The 19,045-nt window shown below is 37.8% G+C and overlaps 1 protein-coding gene across 1 annotated transcript in view; it reads left to right on the top strand.

The window, feature by feature from the left end:
* The first annotated feature begins 16,179 nt into the window (after nt 1-16,179).
* LOC131931694 (uncharacterized) overlaps nt 16,180-19,045 on the top strand; it is a 39,138-nt gene continuing 36,272 nt past the window's right edge. The window contains exon 1 of the mRNA XM_059288513.1: nt 16,180-16,381. Within this exon, the coding sequence (XP_059144496.1) occupies nt 16,180-16,381 (202 nt within the window). The remainder of the gene's footprint in view (nt 16,382-19,045) is intronic.

Here is a 19,045-nt window from a genome sequence, read left to right as displayed (position 1 = left end):
ACAATTCAAATTAACGAAAAACTCTCCGAGTCGCAACGTACAGACCTACATCGTCTGATCCATGAGTTCAAAGATGTTATCAGTAATATACCGGGTAGAACTAACTTAGTTGAACACAACATTGAGTTGAGTGACTTTAAACCCATTCGGATGAAACCCTATTCTAAACCCTACGCACGCAGAGAAATAATGAGAGCAGAAATCGAAGAAATTGGAAAGATTAGGGATTATAGAAAAGTCAAACTCAGACTATAGCGCTCCAGTAGTTTTGGTCAAAAAGAAAGATGGGTCTGCCCAATTTTGTGTTGACTACCGCAGGCTGAACGCCGTCACCATATATGACGCTGAGCCTATCCCAGACCAAGAGGAGTTATTTGCCAAGTTGAATAGTGCTAAATATTTTACTAAATTAGACCTGACCAAAGGCTACTGGCAAATACCCCTCAACGATAAACGCAAGAAGCTTACAGCGTTCTCTACACCCTGGGGACTTTACCATTTTAATTATCTCACTTTTGGTCTGTCTACAGCTCCTGCAAGCTTCGCCAGATTAATGCGTTTAGTTCTGAAAGGTTTAGAGAACGTAGTCTCATTCTTTGACGACATATGCATTTATAGTGACAGCTGGGGGGAACACGTTAAAAGCTTAGAGGCAGTATTTAGGAGATTAAGGGAAGCGGGATTAACTGTAAAACCGTCAAAAATAGAACTAGGATTTGAACAGGTAAGTTTCCTCGGTCATATAGTGGGAAGTGGAGAAATGGCACATCAGAGAAGAAAAATAGATAAAATTCTAAATATTGCCGTCCCAAGAACTAAGAGACAAGTGATACAACTTGTAGGCCTTATTAGCTATTACTCCAAATTTATCCCCAACTTCAGCAATCTTAAGGCGGTGCTGACTGGCCTTTTGGCGGGGGATAAACCAGAGAAAGTTGTTTGGACAGATGAGTGCAACAGGGCTCTTGGGCTAATACAGGAGCACTTAAACTCAGAGCCTGTCCTTGTCCTGCCCGATATTAACCAACCGTTCATACTCAGGACGGACGCCTCAGCACGCGGCATCGGCGCAGTGCTACTGCAGGCTAAAGAGGGGGTGCTGCGGCACGTCAAATATGTCAGCAGGAAGTTGCTACCGCGAGAGACGAGGTACTCAACAATTGAGAGGGAATGTTTGGCCATTATCTGGGCAGTGGGGAAGTTAGCACTGTACTTAAACAACGTACACTTTACACGCCAAACGGACCAACGAGCTTTGAAGTATTTAAACAACTGTAGTTACATCAACTCTAGATTAACTCGATGGTCTCTATTGTTACAAGAATTTAAGTTTACTATAGAGCATATACCAGGCAAAGAGAATATAGTAGCGGACATGCTATCAAGGGACTAGAGAGAAAGAGTGGTAGATGGTGGATTTTGAAAGTGTGAGTGCTAGACTCGCTATGTATTGTCACTAGTAGCAATATAAACAAAAAGTATGCAAGTACACTTGAAATTTTATAATTGTTCTAATTGGCTCCAAGGAAGTTTAATTTTGCGTGAATGAGTGAGTGCGTGAGCTATTGAACGTGGGTTGCAATATGTATATACATATATATATATATATATATATATATATATATATATATATATATATATATATATATATATATATATATATATATATATATATATATATATATATAAAATTTTATTTTTACTTGTTTCATCAAATGAGCTAATTGCTGTTGTAGATTCTGTTTTAAGCTTTGCTTGCTGTTGTTGTTTTTTTTTTTTTGCTTTTTTTTTTTAAATTTAAAAAATGTCTATATGCATTATATATTATGTATATTGTAATGTAATATATGTATACACAGTTTAATTGTATGTGTATTTTATCTGCTGGGCAAAGGCAAATTTGCAATAGTAGTTTAGTATTTAGTTTTAGGCATTTGCTCTGGGTATGGGGGAGTATGTTAGGTCAGAATCCCACAAACATCCTTCACTAGATAATTACAGGGTACACAGTAGGGATGGACAGTAGGTGAAACATTCAAAGAGACTGACCACTCTGACAGAAAAATAGTAGTCTTTATACTGACCAGTAGCTAGGGTTGTTAGCGCTAGGGGGGATAATTTGTTAGGTCACAAGTTTTGAGCTCATTGTCCCGTGGGAATAGCTAGGGGGTTAAGACAGGGGTATAAATACAGGCAGGTTAGTTAGTCTCTCTCTCTCTCTCTCTCTCTCTCTCTCGCACAAGCGCTCCCGACATTTGCGGTTAGGAGAAGCCTAGCTCAGAAGAACAAGCATCCAGCGAATTAATAAACAGCATAAACTAAGAAAGTCTCCAGTCCCGTTGATTATTTTACTGTAGCTGACTCGGGTAGAATCATTAAATACCCCTAGACAACGACGGCCTTATTGGCTAGTGCCCGAGCCAGTGTCAGCAACGTATTCGGCCGGCGACTAAGCAACCGGACAGCAACATCGTAGTCCGGTTTGCAACAGCACGTACCCTTTATAGACACATGTGGCATGTACCCTTTATACCCACATGTGGCATATACTCTTTATACCCCCATGTGGGGCATGTACCCTTTATACCCACATGTGGCATGTACCCTTTATATACACATGTGGCGATGCTGGCTTTTCTAGTTTTAAGTACCGTTTGTTTCTACATATCTCGCAAGTGATGTTCTACATTTGATGTCGAGCATGACATGTTCATGGCGTGAACGAAAATTCAACAGCGAATTTTGAGACTAAATAAAAGCAAGCAATTCAACCCATTGCATGATGTTGATTATAATTATGTTTTTAATACGGCATTAGAAATCTAGTCTCAGCTGTTTTAAAAAAAAATCTTACTCAAATTTCCTTTTTTACTTTCTCGTATATACGAAGCATAGAGAGTCTGGTAATCGTGCAAAATAATAATCGAGATTATTGCAAATCTCGACGTTCTACAGTCTTTGAGTCGAAAAAACATAGTTTTGCAATCTTGTCCGTATGTCTGTGTGTGTATATGTGTGTATGTGTGTAAACACGATAATTTGAGTACCGTTACAGCTAGGTTTATGAAATTTCATATATAAGTATTATATTAAAATTGTAAATCCGTGAAAACTTTTAATTAAGCGATTTCTGATAACCGGAAGTGGAACTTACTCCACTTGAGTACTATTTCAGATAGATAAATACAATTTCACACGTAAGTAAAAAATCTAATTCTCTGCCTTCTATCAAATTTTTGAGTAATTTCTGTTGACCGGAAGTAGTAATTTTTGCAATTTCCGTTTTATTTATAAAGTACTAATAATATTACGCACTATTATGCACATTTATTTGACGTTCACTTGGTGTGCAATTTTTTTTTTAAGAGATTTTTCTGTTTTTTTTTTTAATTTTAAGTAATTAAAATGAATTAAAATTCATGTCTATATCCCGAATTGTACGAGAATCAGAGTTACTTAGTTTTTTATGAAATGCGGTCCCCACTCAATATCCAATATATTATAGTTTAACAAAACTTGACCGTTATTTAAGCAGTTACATATAAAAGAAACACACACTTCCCTCTTCTGTTGATTAGGAATATGGATTAAACTGATTAACCTCTAATCAATCACTATTTAAATTGTGAACAAACCACCACAGGTGACTAACCTCGACTGATTTGAACCAAAAATTGTCTCGCGCTTCCCAAATAAAAACTGTCATGTAAGTCCATGAATGGTCGGCAAAAGAAATCTAAGCCGTTATTACCAAAGCGGGAGAGATAATAGCTTTCGCATTCCAATATTTTAGCCGAATGTGTTCGAAAACGAATTTCCACTTCCCTTGGCAAAATATTATCTGGTTAGAGAAAAAAAATAATATTTAATATTTATATTTAAAATTTTGAGTTAATATTTAAAAAAAAAACAACTTGAAAGCGAGACTTTGACAAATCTCTGCGTTTTTCACCTCGGTGATTCAGAAAAAGAAGCCTTAGTCTTACAGTTAGTCTGAATGTCTGTGTGTTTGTGTCTCAGGGTGTGCCTGTGAACACGATAGCTTGAATGTGTATGTACAGACTCTAAATCTAATCGCGGATCAGTGTTAACAATAATAGTATACATTTTAATGCACCGTAAATGGTTTGAATTTTGTGGAATTTAGACATTTTTTGGAAAAGAAAGGGTCGGACTGGCTTTCTAACGTATTTTTTTCTGTTTTTTTTTTCTTTACAGAACAAGCAAGCAGCAATGTTTTAAAAAAGAATTTTTAACTAAGAGAGGAGAGTTTTAAATCTACTTTGATTACCGTGAAAAATGAATCTAGCCCACGAAAAGTGCGTCAGATACAACATGGGTCCAGATAAATAGCCGTCATTCTTACTGTTAAAGTTTACAGTTGGGTCTAAGGACTTAAAGTAATCCACTGTTGAAAAATAACAATTAATGTACACATGTAATAGTAACATTAGTATTACAAAAGAAATGTGATGGGACTTTAAGACCATTGTTTTATATATAAACAATAATCTAGCTATTACGTCTAAGGCAATGTTCTGTACTATCACCATCGTGATTTTTACCGCCCCCCCGAACGAAATGAAATTTATATAATTTATATAGAAAATATATACTTTTAACAGTGTCCGCCCCCCCCGAAGAAAGTTTACCGCCCCCCCGAAGATTTCAAGTGCCCCCCCGGAGAAAAAAGTCTGGAAGAAACACTGGCCATATCAAACTTTGGGAAGTTGATTAGAGCACTTCAGATTTATGTTAATTTCGATAAGAGTCGCTCAATAAATTAAATCAAGCGTGCCTGCTGGCGTCCTGGTAGGGTGCGATTTGGTTGCCAAAAAAATTCAATGTCGGCCCTCAAAGGCTCACATGGGCCGCTGATTGCTCTGTACTACATTTTTTTTCAATTATCAGAAAATTAACTAAGGTTAGATTATTTAATGTACGTTTAAAAATCCAGTTTCCTTACTTTGCGAATAATTGAGATTGAGCTTCTAATAATACCCCATTAGTAATGCGAACAATTACCGCCTCTAAGGTAGTTTATTAATCGGGGGCCCCAGAGAGTGCCCCTATACGTAACTGACACATGGGCGGTCAGCGAAGTGTGTTCTACCTCATTATTTCTATCAGTGATTAACGTGCACTCAAGGTTTTCTTGCGGTAGTGTAGGTAAACCAGTGTCCTGATATTTATGATTTAAGCGCAGGCATTAATAACATTAAAATAGCTGAGTTTTAGAAAACAATGTCAGGCGTCTAAGAATTTATGATTGATAACGCATTGATAAAACCCTTCTTATATATTTCGACAGACTTTCTTCTATTGCCGCGTTAACGGCGGGGACGGGTTCGCTAGTGTGTATATGTTACGGTCAAAGCCCGAAGTGTGGACAAAGCCCGAAATGGCCGGCCAATGTGCGCATTGGCCGGATATCTTGGCCAAATCCCGAAGAACTTAGCACTAAGAGCGTATTTTGTACATTGGCCGGCCGATGAGCGCACTGGCCGGAATATCTTGGCCAATGTTCTATCTAGACTAAGTTGTGATCGCGTTTTCATTATTCTGGGTGCGTTTTCATTGTGAGTAACGTATTGTTGAACTCTTGTTTGTATAGCATTCTATATGCAAGGCGACATTGACCAAAAGGGCCGTCAGACCATGAGACAGACATAGATGGCTGTCAAAAGAAAAAATGTAAATCCACGTTAGTTTCCGTATATGGGCTGCTGGATATCAATGGTATGCGATATTGGCCAATGCGCGCATTGGCCGACTTCGGGCTTTGGCCGTAATATGTATATATATATATATATATATATATATATATATATATATATATATATATATATATATATATATATATACTGAATTTTGATAACTCTGATATTACTAATGATACGTTGTACATGTTTTTAGTATGCATCAATCCCTATTTCGACCAAGGATGTGCCTCTAAGTTCCAGCGTGAGTGCCAACCCGAGGCCTGTCACAATGTCGAGAGCTCTTGCGTCGAGTGCATGTCACCATATGTTGTGTGCGAAAACGGTAACGTATAGGATAGACCATTAAGATCCGTGGGTTCAATTGTAAAACCAAAAATAGCAATCTATTTACACAATTATATAGAAGGCAAACGTTCGTACGTACATAATTAAGTTGCTGATGTTTGTCGAGTGGAAATGAAAGTTGGAATAAGAAACTCAACAATACATATGGGCTTTATTTTAAATTGTTATATTACGCGTTTCAATTCCGTTTCTAAATTAACCCACCTTTCAACATTACAACACTCTCATGCATGATTTTGCGGCCTGGTCTGGCGGTAGAATAAAAGACTACACAGTGTCGGGTTTGAATTCTAGTCCAAGTGCACAGTAACTCATGTTAGGGACCTTTTATGCGTCTGGGCGTAAAACTGACCAAGGTAGAGGTATTAACACAATTCTCCCGTAATGTGCTAACAGAATTATCCCTAATCGTACCGAAGTAGGAGAACTAACACAACTATCCCAAAATATACCGAGGACAAAAGCTTACTCTACCGCCAGACCTACACTATCAATTCGCTGCAATTTGTATACATGAATTTATCATCCAACATTTTAGATGCTCCACATAGATACAAGGATCTCCCGTACATTGCAAACCCGTTGATTATAGGTAGGTATCCAATCACTGAGGATAGCATCAAATAATCGACTGTTTTTTGTAAACTTGTGTGGTTTATTTGACTGTGTATTATGTGGGAAGTATTTCCAGAGAGTTTACAAATACATTTCAGCCCCCAAGTTAAAAAGAAAATTAAAAAGAAAAAATTATGAAAGTATTAAAGTGGTGTGGAATTGACGATACTGATCGATGGATAGGTCTAAAAATGCTTAACATTTAACACAATAGCCCAGTTAATTAGGATTAAAGACTTCCTAATCCAATAGATTATCTGATTAGGATTTAAGCCAGGGTTTTTGTCCCGTCCCCCGTTCCCCTCACAGAATGTCCGACCGGCTGGTTCGGCTCTAAGTGCCAGTATATGTGTCACTGCACGCCAAATACACCATGCAGCGCTACGGGGGACTGTAAATACGGATGTGAATACGGCTACTTTGGTCACAAGTGCCAGTATGGTAAAGTAGATTCAAGTAGAATGGATCATATTAAATAATTTATTGAAAGTATTTTGTCGTTAATCACATCCTATACTTAACTATTCTTGCGATAATGTACATAATGTTCAGCAATATTAAATAATATTTAAATTAACTGTGAGAAAAGTGAGACGATTACTTTTGTATACAATTTACTGTGTCTCTATTATAACAAAGCATCTCACACACCAGTTTAACTGCTAACTCAATAGTCTCGAGTTCGGATCCCGGGCTTGAATCTGTATGACGTCCCTGAGTCCACCCCAGGGGCGGAACTACCATACCGCCAGACCCCGCAATGCGGGGGGGCCCAGGACGTTTAGGGGCCCAGTTCCGACCAAAAAACAATCAATTTTTTTTTCAAAAATTATGTTTCTCATGCATCTTGAAAGTGGTTTTGTAAAAAATAAAACAAGAGGTCTACTATAGCAGAGATCGTTGGGTAGAAAAATATTTTAAAATCTACAAGAGCTATAGTTTGAAAGGTAGGTAAACATTCACACAACTTTCATGACTTACTGCCCTTTTTAAAATAGGGATGCCCACAAAGCTCATTTAAATAGTTTTGTACTATGTATATTAAAAAGCAATTAATTCTCTTAATTATTACTTAAATAAGACGTACTATACAATAGTATAGCTATAAAAATCAATGTTTTCAAAATTGATATTATAAAAGCCAAAAATGAAAAAAATAAACATAACGCGAGAAACCATTCACGAATAAAGCTAACGTCTTTATATATTTTTGAACAGCATGATTATGTATCATTTACAACTCAAAATGAGTTTGAACTAAATTTTTTCCGGTTTGTTCTCTCAGTATGGTTATATATTGCAATGAAGTAGACTAAATTGCTCAGTTAGGATATAGATTATATATATATATATATATATATATATATATATATATATATATATATATATATATATATAGGGGGCCCTAGTTTTTTCTTTGCGGGGGAGCCTTTGATTTCTAGTTCCGCCACTGGTCCACCCAGCTTAGATGGGTACCTGACACACCATCCCATAGTATGCTGAGGTTATTGAAAACAGATACAATCTACTTCATCTGCCTCATGTGTCTTACCCGATGTGTCTTGGACATGAAAGGGGAAAAAACGATGAATGTGAATTACAAAACATTAAAATCTTAACATCTACCCTAGAATAAATCTGTTGACTGAAAAAGATATGTGTATATTCAGAAGGGAAAAGATGGTGATAGTACAGAACATTGCCTTAGACGTAATAGCTAGATTATTGTTTATATATAAAACAATGGTCTTAAAGTCCCATCACATTTCTTTTGTAATACTAATGTTACTATTACATGTGTACATTAATTGTTATTTTTCAACAGTGGATTACTTTAAGTCCTTAGACCCAACTGTAAACTTTAACAGTAAGAATGACGGCTATTTATCTGGACCCATGTTGTATCTGACGCACTTTTCGTGGGCTAGATTCATTTTTCACGGTAATCAAAGTAGATTTAAAACTCTCCTCTCTTAGTTAAAAATTCTTTTTTAAAACATTGCTGCTTGCTTGTTCTGTAAAGAAAAAAAAAACAGAAAAAAATACGTTAGAAAGCCAGTCCGACCCTTTCTTTTCCAAAAAATGTCTAAATTCCACAAAATTCAAACCATTTACGGTGCATTAAAATGTATACTATTATTGTTAACACTGATCCGCGATTAGATTTAGAGTCTGTACATACACATTCAAGCTATCGTGTTCACAGGCACACCCTGAGACACAAACACACAGACATTCAGACTAACTGTAAGACTAAGGCTTCTTTTTCTGAATCACCGAGGTGAAAAACGCAGAGATTTGTCAAAGTCTCGCTTTCAAGTTGTTTTTTTTTTAAATATTAACTCAAAATTTTAAATATAAATATTAAATATTATTTTTTTTCTCTAACCAGATAATATTTTGCCAAGGGAAGTGGAAATTCGTTTTCGAACACATTCGGCTAAAATATTGGAATGCGAAAGCTATTATCTCTCCCGCTTTGGTAATAACGGCTTAGATTTCTTTTGCCGACCATTCATGGACTTACATGACAGTTTTTATTTGGGAAGCGCGAGACAATTTTTGGTTCAAATCAGTCGAGGTTAGTCACCTGTGGTGGTTTGTTCACAATTTAAATAGTGATTGATTAGAGGTTAATCAGTTTAATCCATATTCCTAATCAACAGAAGAGGGAAGTGTGTGTTTCTTTTATATGTAACTGCTTAAATAACGGTCAAGTTTTGTTAAACTATAATATATTGGATATTGAGTGGGGACCGCATTTCATAAAAAACTAAGTAACTCTGATTCTCGTACAATTCGGGATATAGACATGAATTTTAATTCATTTTAATTACTTAAAATTAAAAAAAAAAACAGAAAAATCTCTTAAAAAAAAAATTGCACACCAAGTGAACGTCAAATAAATGTGCATAATAGTGCGTAATATTATTAGTACTTTATAAATAAAACGGAAATTGCAAAAATTACTACTTCCGGTCAACAGAAATTACTCAAAAATTTGATAGAAGGCAGAGAATTAGATTTTTTACTTACGTGTGAAATTGTATTTATCTATCTGAAATAGTACTCAAGTGGAGTAAGTTCCACTTCCGGTTATCAGAAATCGCTTAATTAAAAGTTTTCACGGATTTACAATTTTAATATAATACTTATATATGAAATTTCATAAACCTAGCTGTAACGGTACTCAAATTATCGTGTTTACACACATACACACATATACACACACAGACATACGGACAAGATTGCAAAACTATGTTTTTTCGACTCAAAGACTGTAGAACGTCGAGATTTGCAATAATCTCGATTATTATTTTGCACGATTACCAGACTCTCTATGCTTCGTATATACGAGAAAGTAAAAAAGGAAATTTGAGTAAGATTTTTTTTTAAAACAGCTGAGACTAGATTTCTAATGCCGTATTAAAAACATAATTATAATCAACATCATGCAATGGGTTGAATTGCTTGCTTTTATTTAGTCTCAAAATTCGCTGTTGAATTTTCGTTCACGCCATGAACATGTCATGCTCGACATCAAATGTAGAACATCACTTGCGAGATATGTAGAAACAAACGGTACTTAAAACTAGAAAAGCCAGCATCGCCACATGTGTATATAAAGGGTACATGCCACATGTGGGTATAAAGGGTACATGCCCCACATGGGGGTATAAAGAGTATATGCCACATGTGGGTATAAAGGGTACATGCCACATGTGTCTATAAAGGGTACGTGCTGTTGCAAACCGGACTACGATGTTGCTGTCCGGTTGCTTAGTCGCCGGCCGAATACGTTGCTGACACTGGCTCGGGCACTAGCCAATAAGGCCGTCGTTGTCTAGGGGTATTTAATGATTCTACCCGAGTCAGCTACAGTAAAATAATCAACGGGACTGGAGACTTTCTTAGTTTATGCTGTTTATTAATTCGCTGGATGCTTGTTCTTCTGAGCTAGGCTTCTCCTAACCGCAAATGTCGGGAGCGCTTGTGCGAGAGAGAGAGAGAGAGAGAGAGAGAGAGACTAACTAACCTGCCTGTATTTATACCCCTGTCTTAACCCCCTAGCTATTCCCACGGGACAATGAGCTCAAAACTTGTGACCTAACAAATTATCCCCCCTAGCGCTAACAACCCTAGCTACTGGTCAGTATAAAGACTACTATTTTTCTGTCAGAGTGGTCAGTCTCTTTGAATGTTTCACCTACTGTCCATCCCTACTGTGTACCCTGTAATTATCTAGTGAAGGATGTTTGTGGGATTCTGACCTAACATACTCCCCCATACCCAGAGCAAATGCCTAAAACTAAATACTAAACTACTATTGCAAATTTGCCTTTGCCCAGCAGATAAAATACACATACAATTAAACTGTGTATACATATATTACATTACAATATACATAATATATAATGCATATAGACATTTTTTAAATTTAAAAAAAAAAAGCAAAAAAAAAAAAACAACAACAGCAAGCAAAGCTTAAAACAGAATCTACAACAGCAATTAGCTCATTTGATGAAACAAGTAAAAATAAAATTTTATATATATATATATATATATATATATATATATATATATATATATATATATATATATATATATATATATATATATATATATATATATATATATATGTATATACATATTGCAACCCACGTTCAATAGCTCACGCACTCACTCATTCACGCAAAATTAAACTTCCTTGGAGCCAATTAGAACAATTATAAAATTTCAAGTGTACTTGCATACTTTTTGTTTATATTGCTACTAGTGACAATACATAGCGAGTCTAGCACTCACACTTTCAAAATCCACCATCTACCACTCTTTCTCTCTAGTCCCTTGATAGCATGTCCGCTACTATATTCTCTTTGCCTGGTATATGCTCTATAGTAAACTTAAATTCTTGTAACAATAGAGACCATCGAGTTAATCTAGAGTTGATGTAACTACAGTTGTTTAAATACTTCAAAGCTCGTTGGTCCGTTTGGCGTGTAAAGTGTACGTTGTTTAAGTACAGTGCTAACTTCCCCACTGCCCAGATAATGGCCAAACATTCCCTCTCAATTGTTGAGTACCTCGTCTCTCGCGGTAGCAACTTCCTGCTGACATATTTGACGTGCCGCAGCACCCCCTCTTTAGCCTGCAGTAGCACTGCGCCGATGCCGCGTGCTGAGGCGTCCGTCCTGAGTATGAACGGTTGGTTAATATCGGGCAGGACAAGGACAGGCTCTGAGTTTAAGTGCTCCTGTATTAGCCCAAGAGCCCTGTTGCACTCATCTGTCCAAACAACTTTCTCTGGTTTATCCCCCGCCAAAAGGCCAGTCAGCACCGCCTTAAGATTGCTGAAGTTGGGGATAAATTTGGAGTAATAGCTAATAAGGCCTACAAGTTGTATCACTTGTCTCTTAGTTCTTGGGACGGCAATATTTAGAATTTTATCTATTTTTCTTCTCTGATGTGCCATTTCTCCACTTCCCACTATATGACCGAGGAAACTTACCTGTTCAAATCCTAGTTCTATTTTTGACGGTTTTACAGTTAATCCCGCTTCCCTTAATCTCCTAAATACTGCCTCTAAGCTTTTAACGTGTTCCCCCCAGCTGTCACTATAAATGCATATGTCGTCAAAGAATGAGACTACGTTCTCTAAACCTTTCAGAACTAAACGCATTAATCTGGCGAAGCTTGCAGGAGCTGTAGACAGACCAAAAGTGAGATAATTAAAATGGTAAAGTCCCCAGGGTGTAGAGAACGCTGTAAGCTTCTTGCGTTTATCGTTGAGGGGTATTTGCCAGTAGCCTTTGGTCAGGTCTAATTTAGTAAAATATTTAGCACTATTCAACTTGGCAAATAACTCCTCTTGGTCTGGGATAGGCTCAGCGTCATATATGGTGACGGCGTTCAGCCTGCGGTAGTCAACACAAAATTGGGCAGACCCATCTTTCTTTTTGACCAAAACTACTGGAGCGCTATAGTCTGAGTTTGACTTTTCTATAATCCCTAATCTTTCCAATTTCTTCGATTTCTGCTCTCATTATTTCTCTGCGTGCGTAGGGTTTAGAATAGGGTTTCATCCGAATGGGTTTAAAGTCACTCAACTCAATGTTGTGTTCAACTAAGTTAGTTCTACCCGGTATATTACTGATAACATCTTTGAACTCATGGATCAGACGATGTAGGTCTGTACGTTGCGACTCGGAGAGTTTTTCGTTAATTTGAATTGTGGTTAGTTCGGTGGGTTCTGTCACGTCAGGCGTTCTAATCCTAACCGGTGGGACACCCGGTTGCGGATCATTGCCCCACTCAGGCTCCTCTTCTTTTTCTTCGATAACACCTGATACGGCCGCTAGCATGAGATGTGTTTTGGACTTATCTGAATTATTCCTGTGGTGGTACAGTATGATCCGGTTTACGTGGAAGACTTTTGTCTTCTCACCGACTCTAACAACATAGTCTAGGTCTGAGATTTTGTTAACAACTTCGTAAGGCCCTGCCCATCTAAGCTCTAACTTGTTTAGCAGTTGAAGCTTTAGGACCAACACATGGTCGCCAATTCTATTGTCTTTTACTTTTGTTGATTTGTCATATTACTCTTTGTATTTATCTTTACTCATTGCTGTCTTTCTCGTAGCGTGCCTACACGCTGACTGTAATGTTTGTTTTAAGTCAAGTAAGTAGCCATATGCTAACCTAGTCTTACAGTCACTAGTTCCTTCGCCTGTAAAAATGGACCTGAGTATGTTCATAGGTCCACTAACTTTTCTACCGACTTTTCTACTGAACATGAATTCGAAGGGTGAATAGCCAGTGATTTCATTTGGGACTTCCCTGAAGGCAAGCAGAGCTGCCGGTATAAATTCGTCCCAGTCTTCCTGTCTATCTGCTGTGATTTTTCTCAGCATTTCCTTGAAAGTACCATTCTATCTTTCAACTTCCCCAGTTTAATACCTAGCAGCTTCGAAGCCTTGTTGAAAATTTCTGACGTAAATTGGGACCCATTATCCGACAAAATAACTTCAGGGAATCCCATTGTAGTAAAAATTGAGACCAGAGCATCTTGAACCTCCGATGCAGTTATACTTATAAGAGGTACCGCTTTAGGCCATCATGTACGTAGATCTATAGCCGTTAGGATAAACCCATTTCTCTTCTGTGTAAGCCTTAATCGTCCTACAATATCAATGGCTAACTTGGCAAATGGTTGTCCAACCACTTGTGGTCTACCTAGCGGCGCTTTATTGCCGATGTTCTTCTTGCCTTTCTGGCATGTGTCACAAATGTAGCAGTACTTTCTTATGTCACCAGCTGCGCCTGGCCATCTAAACGCTGAGAAGATCCGGGCTCTGGTTCTAGCCAACCCCATGTGGCGGGCCATGGGTTTGTAGTGGCATAGTTTTAACACAGTATCTCTAAGTGCTGATGGTACGACTAAACGAATTTGATCTTCCACTCTACTGTGTCCGACGACTTTGAACAACAAGCCGTCTACAATTGTATACTTCTTATTGCCTTTTTTTGCAGACTTCCAACAATTTTTGAGGACGGCTAGAAACTCTCCATTAAGATAAGGAGTTTCAATGCTCACTAACGCTCTAGGCACTCTCTTGCTGTCATCGTTGGCTGTCTTAATCTTCATCCTACCACGATTACATCTACTTCTGTCCACTGTTTCCTACACGCTATGACTACAGAACCTGTATCGCGCAAAACAGTAACTGTCTGGTTCCCTGAGACGATAGGTAGCTTTCCCTTACAATGTTTTTCCCACAGATCGCTAACTATGTTCCCTATTGGCAAGGTAAACTTCATGTGGTTGATACACTGATCGCAATCTTCGAACTCTCCACTAAACTCCGGGACTAGTCATCTTTTTTTGCTTCTAAAACTGACCTTCTTCTGTTTGTTTCTGCTCTTATCCACATTAGGTGAATTATTACGCCCCTGTCGTTGTGTCCGCTCGGTATCGACATTACAATCAGCTGCTATATGGCCCTTTAGGCCGCATGAAAAACATTTAGTTTGTGGTCGAGGCGAGTTGTTATAAGTCCGTGTAGTTTGTCGAGATGGACCGGTGACTGCACATAACTATCACTGTCTGAGTCAGAATTTTGTCTATATCTTGTGAAGTGTGATAGGCGAGGTCCAGAGTTGCGGTGATTTCGAGCTACGTGTGTTGTGTCTATAGCTGTGTCTAGAGTGCGGAGAATTTGATCTACGAAGACGTCGGTCATCTTTTGATGCATTGGTTCTGCTATTGTAACTATAAGTTCTGTCGGTGCATCTGGAGAGTCGCCTAGCTGTTTCATCAGGAATATAGCGAAATAGTTGTCACACTGTTTCTCCACCTCGTCAACAGTCCTAGGATTATGTATTAGTATGTGTTGTCTGATGTCTTAACTTACTGTCCTTAAGATTTTGTCTTTAAGAATCAGATCAAATAATGTCTAGTTCTCCTAATGGAGCTTCCTGGTTTGTCCTCAGAGTTGGGTTTGGATGAGTTAAACCTATTGCTGTAGCCTGACTCTGTTAGCCCAAAATGTTTCAGAACTTCTCGTTTTAATTTGGTGTAGTCTTCTTCTGCTCCTAGCTCAGTTAACCAGGCATCACAGCCACTGTCTAACAGAACTTTCCTGAACTCATGGCACCAATATCTATGATCTAACCCTACCTCTCTAGCTTCTCTTTCAAAAATATCTATCACTACTTCCATGTCCATTGGACCACCGTTACTTTTTAAGTTAATCAGCTTAAGACGTGGGACATATGATTTTGTTTGTTCAACTACCCGTTGGTTACCCAAACTTTGTTGCTCCAATTCGAGGGTTTTTAATTTAAACATTTCTTCTGATTCTATTCTTAGTTTTTCTAAAGCTCTCTTAGCTTCTCGTTCGACTAACTCTATCTTTAGTTTTGTTTCCTCTCTGTTTTTCTTCTGCTTCTGCTACTTTATTTTCAGCCTACTCTAGTAGTTTTCTCTCTTGGCAAATTTTATACTTCTGGCCCATTGCCAAGTAATAACCAAGAAACCCCAGTAATGGCAACTCAGGAAGTTTACTTAACCTCTACGACTCTAGAGAATTTCACGCGGGTATATCTAAACCCAATGGGTAAAGAAAACCAGAGTTTTTTGCTTGCCGAGAGCACCGTACGAGGGCTGATACAAAAGGCACTTACCCCAGAGTGTGATTGTAGGTCAGGAGTGCTGGTCCAATATATCAGCAGGCTGCTGCACCTTCACACGCTCACACACAAAATACACTGGGCTTCTGGGTTGGTAGACTAAAGGACATCAACGATGAGTTCGGTGGACATCAACGTAGTCTTGACACGGCTCACTTCGTGACTTGCTAGACTGGCCAAGGAACACTTCGTATTGGAACGTTGTTTAAGGACGTCTGTTGCAGGAACAGCTTCTTAAACGGATAGCGTCTTGCGGGAACAGTTGTTACGGGAGGTCGTTGCACAGCACAGTTTAGTTTACAGGAACATGCAATACAAGAACAGCGGGTACCAGAACAGCTTCATACAGGATCATGCAATACAGGAACAGCTGGTACCAGAACAGCTTCATACAGGAACATGCAATACAGTAACAGCGGGTACCAGAACAGCTTCATACAGGAACATGCAATACAGGAACAGCGGGTACCAGAACAGCTTCATACAGGAACATGCAAACAGTGTACCCTGTAAATATCTAGTGAATGGATGTTTGTGGAATTCTGACCTAACACATGCCACATGAGAGTATAAAGGGTACATGCCACATCACAATTGGATGAGCATGTATTTATTAAACAAAATACAGAATCCATTTTTTGTACTACTTTTTAAACAGACGTCTTTCAAAGGCTCCAGATTGAATGGTATTTAAGAAGTTTACTGAGTGTTGAAGCTGTGGGTACTCAGTGTTACTGCAGTCGGTTCTTGCTGACACTGCTATAGGTACTCAGTGCTGGCGCCTTTGGCAATCGATTACATTGCTGTGGGTACTTAGCCTTAGCAGTGGGTACTCAGTATCACTGCTGTGGGTAGCCTACTTTGTGGAGAATCTGTGGGTGTACAGTGTCATTGATGTTGGTACTCAGTCGGCGTTAATGGGTTAAACAGATGGCTTTCAAAGGCTCCAGATTGAATGTAATTAGCGATGTTTATTATCGTAGTTTTTGTAAGAGAGGAGGAAGAAACTTCCTGACTGGGGCCTAATAGTGAACTGTGTCGATTCCCGTTAATTTCGGAGCTAGATCTTTTACTTTTTATTCTGAAAGCACGAATTCGACCGGTTCCATGACAAATAATCTCAGGACAAATGATCTCAGACAAAATATCTCAGACAAAATATCTCACGGACAAATGATCTCAGGACAAATGATCTCAGGACAAATGATCTCAGACATAATATCTCACGGACAAATGATCTCAGGACAAATGATCTCAGACAAAATATCTCAGACAAAATATCTCAGACAAAATATCTCACGGACAAATGATCTCAGGACAAATGATCTCAGGACAAATGATCTCAGACATAATATCTCACGGACAAATGATCTCAGGACAAATGATCTCAGACAAAATATCTCAGACAAAATATCTCAGACAAAATATCTCACGGACAAATGATCTCAGGACAAATGATCTCAGGACAAATGATCTCAGACATAATATCTCACGGACAAATGATTTCAGGACAAATGATCTCAGACAAAATATCTCAGACAAAATATCTCAGACAAAATATCTCACGGACAAATGATCTCAGGACAAATAATCTCAGACAAAATATCTCACGGACAAATGATCTCAGGGCAAATGATCTCAGACAAAATATCTCACGGACAAATGATCTCAGGACAAATGATCTCAGACAAAATATCTCAGACAAAATATTTCACGGACAAATGATCTCAGGACAAATGATCTCAGACAAAATATCTCAGACAAAATATCTCAGACAAAATATCTCAGACAAAATCTCATGGACAAATGATCTCAGGACAAATGATCTCAGGACAAATGATCTCAAGGACAAATGATCTCACGGACGAAAGATACTACGACAAAATATATCAGGACAAATGATATTATTATCAAATAATCTCAGACAAAATATCTCAGACAAAATATCTCACAGCAAAATTTTAAAAGTATGTACGATGATTTTAGTTGATTTGAACTTTTTTTTTATTGACTGTCAATATGGTTTTGTTTACTTTTTACGCGTGATAATTGTGAGTAAAATGAATCTGTTAAACTTAAAAAAGCATCAAAAGATTTATTAAACTTAATCCTTCTAATAGCATTTGATTTAAAAAAGTAAAAATTAAAACTAACCTATTCCTGAAATGTATAATAAATGATAATGTATAAAACAAACATACAACATTAATGTTCAAAACAGCGAAATATTTTTTCAAAAATGTGAATGGGTCTTTAGGTTTGTAACGTTAAATTATTGTTTTTATTGCATCATGAACAGAAACGAAACGCTTACGTTTCTATGCCGGCAGGTACATTGTTATGATCACACCTCTCCAATACTATGTGATCACGTATTGTATGAACTCTTGCTTTACATATTCTATCTTCACATTTCCAAATCTCTTTGCCTGCTGTTCTACTTCTGGCTTTTATAAACATAAATCACCAGAAGCGAATGTCCTATACCCTTTCTGCGAGGTAACGATAGAGGTCATAGCTGAGTAATCACCACTAATACTGCTTTGTTAGCATGCACACTACGACAAACGTAGCTCCGAGTTGACCGCTGTTCGTCTTAAATAAGCATTTGTCACCTAATCACTAAGGTGTGACCGACGCATAACTATTGACTTTAGATGTTAGTTGTGTTGTTCATGGAGGGTGGATTTCGTTCCCTTAATGCAGTGGTTCCCAAAATTTTTCGACTGGCGAATAACTTTTATAAAATGTAAGTGACCCGCGACCCCCATAGAATTAAAAAGCCGAAATTAGTATGGAAATTAATAAGCACTAAAATAAGATTTTCTAGTAGACTTTTGTCACAGACCTTTTCCCTACCCTTTATAATATACATACGAAAAAACAAAAGTCAAGCCTTCTTCTTGCAAGTTTTCATATTTTATTTTGTTTCATACAGGCATCGTGTTCACTCAGACCTCGCCATCTTCTTGCCTCCTTTCCTTCCTCCCGCGCATGCGTACCACCCCACTGTCTCCCTGAATCCAATTCGCCTTTTTTTAACACACAAACTCCCAACATTCATTCATAAACATTTGACTGTTATAACTTTCAATATGAACTACTCTTGATAACTGTATTAATACCATGATTAAAACTGCATGTTATTTACCAAACATTCGAGGTTAAGTTTT

The sequence above is a fragment of the Physella acuta genome, unplaced genomic scaffold (assembly GCF_028476545.2).
Source record: "Physella acuta isolate Inbredline_101_S28 unplaced genomic scaffold, ASM2847654v3 ptg002009l, whole genome shotgun sequence".
Taxonomy (NCBI): domain Eukaryota; kingdom Metazoa; phylum Mollusca; class Gastropoda; family Physidae; genus Physella; species Physella acuta.
The sequence above is the reverse complement of the archived record's forward strand: the minus strand, read 5'-3'. Positions and strand labels throughout refer to the sequence as shown.